The sequence below is a fragment of the Gekko japonicus genome, unplaced genomic scaffold (genome assembly GCF_001447785.1).
Source record: "Gekko japonicus isolate JY-2015 unplaced genomic scaffold, Gekko_japonicus_V1.1 scaffold78, whole genome shotgun sequence".
NCBI classification, from domain to species: domain Eukaryota; kingdom Metazoa; phylum Chordata; class Lepidosauria; order Squamata; family Gekkonidae; genus Gekko; species Gekko japonicus.
Genome location: NW_015165236.1, coordinates 1,842,389 through 1,846,459, shown reverse-complemented (window position 1 = coordinate 1,846,459; position 4,071 = coordinate 1,842,389). Strand labels below are relative to the sequence as shown.

Genomic DNA, 4,071 nt, shown 5'->3' with positions numbered 1-4,071 from the left:
CGTGACCCTAACAGCAGCAACGGGGCTGACTCCCACTGCCTGACAGAGCCCGGTGGCTCACGCCCAGGGCCCGAGGAGGCAGGCAGGGAGGGCTCTGTTCTGGCAGGGGGGTGTGGGCCACACTTCCTCAGGAGGCCGGAATAGTCTCCTGCCGGTCTCCGAATTTCAGTGGGACCGCATTTGTGGCAGGTCCGTCAGTGCCAAGAAGATGGCCGTTAGTCTTTCAGGAGCCACAAGACTCATTTTGTTCGGGCTGCAAGAGCCTCTCACGCAGCGGCTGTCCCGTCAGAAGGATTCCTTCACGCCTGATGAAGCGGCCTCCCCACGGATTCAGACCCCTCTGCTCCCTCAAGGCCAGCCCCGCAGACTCTCTCCAGGGACTCAGACAGAGAACGGCCTTTCCCATCAGTCCCCACCGGGTCCTTCTTAGCTGGAGATGCCGCCGGGGGTTGAACCCGGGACCTTCCACACGCCCAGCAGGTGGCACTCCCCAGACGTTCCTTCTCCAGGCCTCCCCTTACAGGAACCGTGTGCACCCTCCCTTTCTCCCCACCCCGCCCCCCCCCCCCTTGACCCACAGCCCCTACCTGACAACACCGTGAAGACAGCGGCAAAAGCGTTGAGCTTCAGACCGTCGATCAAGTTGTTGGAGCGGGCCAGTTCGAGGCACATGAGGCTGAAGCCGACAACCAGCAGGACGATGTAGAGGACTTCCGAGGCCACCGACAGCCACAGCACCCCTGCCGGGACACGAGAGGCCCCGTCATTGGCACAGGGAGGAGCAGGGGCCCCTCCACGACCGCCTCGCAGTCCCTCAGCGGAGCTGCTGGGTCACGTTTGGGACTAGTCCCAGGCAGCCAGGGGAGCGGAGCGCCATAGTTCAGGGGACATTCTGCACACGAACACAGGGTTGGAGCCAGGAACCACAAGGTGATTGTTTTGCACCTCCCTCTCCCCTCCAAAAGAAGCCCCTCCCTAACGATCTGGCTCGGCCCACACAGCCACCACCACCACCACCTCGGCATGAGAAAATTGCTCCTTGAGAAGGAGAGAGAGTGCAGCTGGCCTCTCCACAGTCGTCCTGGATCTCCACAAACCCACGAGGATCTGAGGAAAAGGCCAGCAAAGAACTCCCAACCAACCGGGGGGACTGGGGGGGGGGGGGCAGCGGCAGTGAAGCAAGGGGGGGCCACGCAGCCCCTACGGCGGAGGCCAGAAGCACGGAAGGAGAGGCACCACCGGGCAGGGCCACAAAGCCCGGCACAAGCCGGGAGGGCTGCTGAGACGGCTCAGGGCAAGCTGCCACTGGGATAAGGCCCCCACCCACCCACCCACGGGGCCCTCCTCTCCTCTCGCCAGAGCTCCCTGGGCCATCCCTGGAGGGCTCCCCCCACAGGCAGCACAGAGCCTGAACGTGCAGAAGGGCAGGGGGACAACCGGGGAAAGGGCCACTGCTCTTCCTCCGCGCTCTCATCAGGTGAGCTAGGGACCTGCTCCCAGCAGACACCCCCACCCCCACGCCCACTCCAAGGGGCTGCAGCCCAACCCGCCACAGAAAGGCAGAATCTTTCCCCCTCTGAGTTGTGACGGACGTGTTGCCATCTCCAGGCGGTTCCCCTACAGAGAAGACGGGGACACCCCAAAGCCTCCCACAGCCAGGGTGCGGTGGGCTTCCCGGGGATGCAGGGCGCCCCTCTCACCTCGCTCGGAAGCCGGAGCCAGGTCAATGAAGCTGCGGCATTTTTCACCTGGGAAAGAAGAGAGCGGGGTTCAGCCTCGCTGGCCTTCTCTCATCCTGACCCCCACCCCCACCCAGGCCTCAATTCACTGAGCTCCCCAAAGAGTCTCCGTGCCCCAATGCACCTTCCCTCCTCTCCACCCCTCCAGCTCCCTCCTTGGCTGCTCTGGTGGCACCTGCCGGGCCAGTTCCCCCGCTTCCAGCCTTGTTGCAGGACAGCAGTTCCCACCTGGGGGTGGGGAAGGGCACATCCGTGGCATCCTTTGCCTCTTGGGGGGGGGGGGCACTGCAAAAAGTCACCCAGAGGCAGCAGAGGGCAGCCCCGACCCCAGGGCTCCTGAAGTTCCTCTCTGCCGCTGCCGCCGCCGCACTGTTCCACAGAAGCGCCCAGAAATGCCACCCGGCACATATTCAGGCCTCCTCTCCCTGCACCCGTGACATGCTCTCCACAAGGGAGCCCCCCCCACTGCTCATGGGGGGGAGGGGGGGCACGTGAGGCCTGCAAATTGGCACAACCCAAAACAGAAGTTGTTTCCAGAGGGCAAACCAGCAACGACAGCACTGCAGGCAGCGTTCTGCTCTGCGATTCCCAGGGTCCAATATTTTCCTTTCGGGAGCCTCACTGCACCCCACCCCCGGAATTCTCCATGGCAGCGGCCCACTCTGCCAGTTGGGGGTGTAGAGCAGCGCCTCCGCGTTTCCCCCGGCAACTGGGAGACCGAGAGCACGCCTGTCAGGCGGGGTTCTTCTCCCCTGCAGAAGAGCTCTCTCTGGCTGGCTGGCTGGCTGGCTCAAATCCGGCCCAGAGGGCGTGACTGAATAACCGAGCCACAGGTGAACTTGAGTCGGTGGGAGGAGGCAGGGCTTTTTTGGCAGGAGGGGGGTGGCGTCCCACGGCCAAGAGGACCCCTTGGGCTCACTCACCCACCCACCACAGAGCCAAGCAGAGCAGCCCGCAGATGTTTATGTTGAAAATGCCTTTTCCCGGCCTGTCCCCTGAGCTCCCACCTGCCACTCCCGTTTTCGACATGCTGCGACCAGAGCTGCACCCCGATGACTTGGCTGCAGTGCGGATTAATACCAGGAGTGTGGGAGCACCCGCCCACCCCATACAACCCCCACCACCACCGAGGAGTTTCACCACTTCCCCCCTCCTCTCCTTTCCCCACCCACAGTAGAACTCTGTGGCCGGCCAGGCTGACCTGCAGAGGCCTTTGGGGCTGGGGCCCCCCTGGCATGGGCTTTCCCCCCTGGGTGGTCCGAGATACGGGGTGGCACCGTGGTCAGAGGCCGGGTCCCAATCCTCATTCAGTCAAGATATTCCCCGACCCGCCTCCCAGGGTGGCTGAGGGGACCCCAAGGGGAGAGACACCAGGCAAGGAGCCAGGAGCTCAGGGACGTGTGTCCCCCCCCCCCCACAGCAAGACCACGCTTGCCAAGGGCAGCAGGCCCACGGTGGGCCAAGGCAAGCAGCCAGCGCCCCCTGGGCTGGGGAGCGGCAGGGAGGAGTCCCTGGGAGGGGGCTGCACACCGACCCCGGCCGCCGGAAAGTGACAGGCGGCGCAGGCAGAAGCGCACCCCCAGCCCCTGGGCAGGGTCCCTGGCCGTGGAGTCCCTGCTCCTCCCCAGCGAGCAGATGGAATGACCGATCTGCCACTAAGCTGCTTGGATCGGATTGTCTGATTGCAGCCTTGGCGCCGGACCCGCCCGGCCCGCCCCCCACCGGCCCTTTCCAGCCACCAGCGCCTCTGCCCGAGCGGGCCGGCCACCCCCTGCCCAGGGGAGGCCCTGAGGCTCTGCCGCCCTTTCTGGGCCCCCAGAACAGCCCGGGGGCTGCACATCTCTCCCGGCGCCCCGGAGGAGGAGGAGTGGCGAGGGCGGCCCGAGGGGGCTTCCAGAAGCCAGATGATTCCCCCCGGGCCCCGGGGGGGGGCCTTCCCAAGGAAGCCCGGGCGCTCCCAGGCGCGCGGCCGGGACGGGCCAAGGGGCCCCCTGCGGCTCCGGCCCCGCTCACCGGGCGTGTGGAGGTTCTCCTCGCACGAGTACCAGATGCCGGCGTGGAAGGCCCTGAAGAGGAAGCGGTCGTCGCCCGTCTCCCAGCTGTAGCGCACCGGCGACGAGGAGGAGGAGGCGGCGGCGCCGGTCTCGTTGCCGTAGTCGAGGCAGTTGGTGCGGCGGAGCGGGCCGCAGGTGGGCTTGGGCACCCGCTGCGTCCCCTCGCACCAGTGGGTCGTGCCGAAGGCCGTGGCCGAGAAGAGCAGCGCCGCCAGGTTCAGCCCCACCGACAGCACCGCCCGCGCCCTCCGCGACCCCCCACCACGACGGCGCCCCCC

At 66.3% G+C, this 4,071-nt stretch overlaps 1 protein-coding gene across 1 annotated transcript in view; it reads right to left on the bottom strand.

Moving 5' to 3' along the window:
- The window catches only part of GSG1L (GSG1-like), a gene marked incomplete at its 5' end in the record, with an annotated part of 10,145 nt that extends 6,077 nt beyond the window's left edge, over window positions 1–4,068 (bottom strand). Inside the window, 3 exons of the mRNA XM_015409889.1 lie at window positions 588–740; window positions 1,701–1,748; window positions 3,753–4,068. Of these exons, the coding sequence (XP_015265375.1) occupies window positions 588–740; window positions 1,701–1,748; window positions 3,753–4,068 (517 nt within the window). The remainder of the gene's footprint in view (window positions 1–587; window positions 741–1,700; window positions 1,749–3,752) is intronic.
- Window positions 4,069–4,071: the final 3 nt, after the last annotated feature.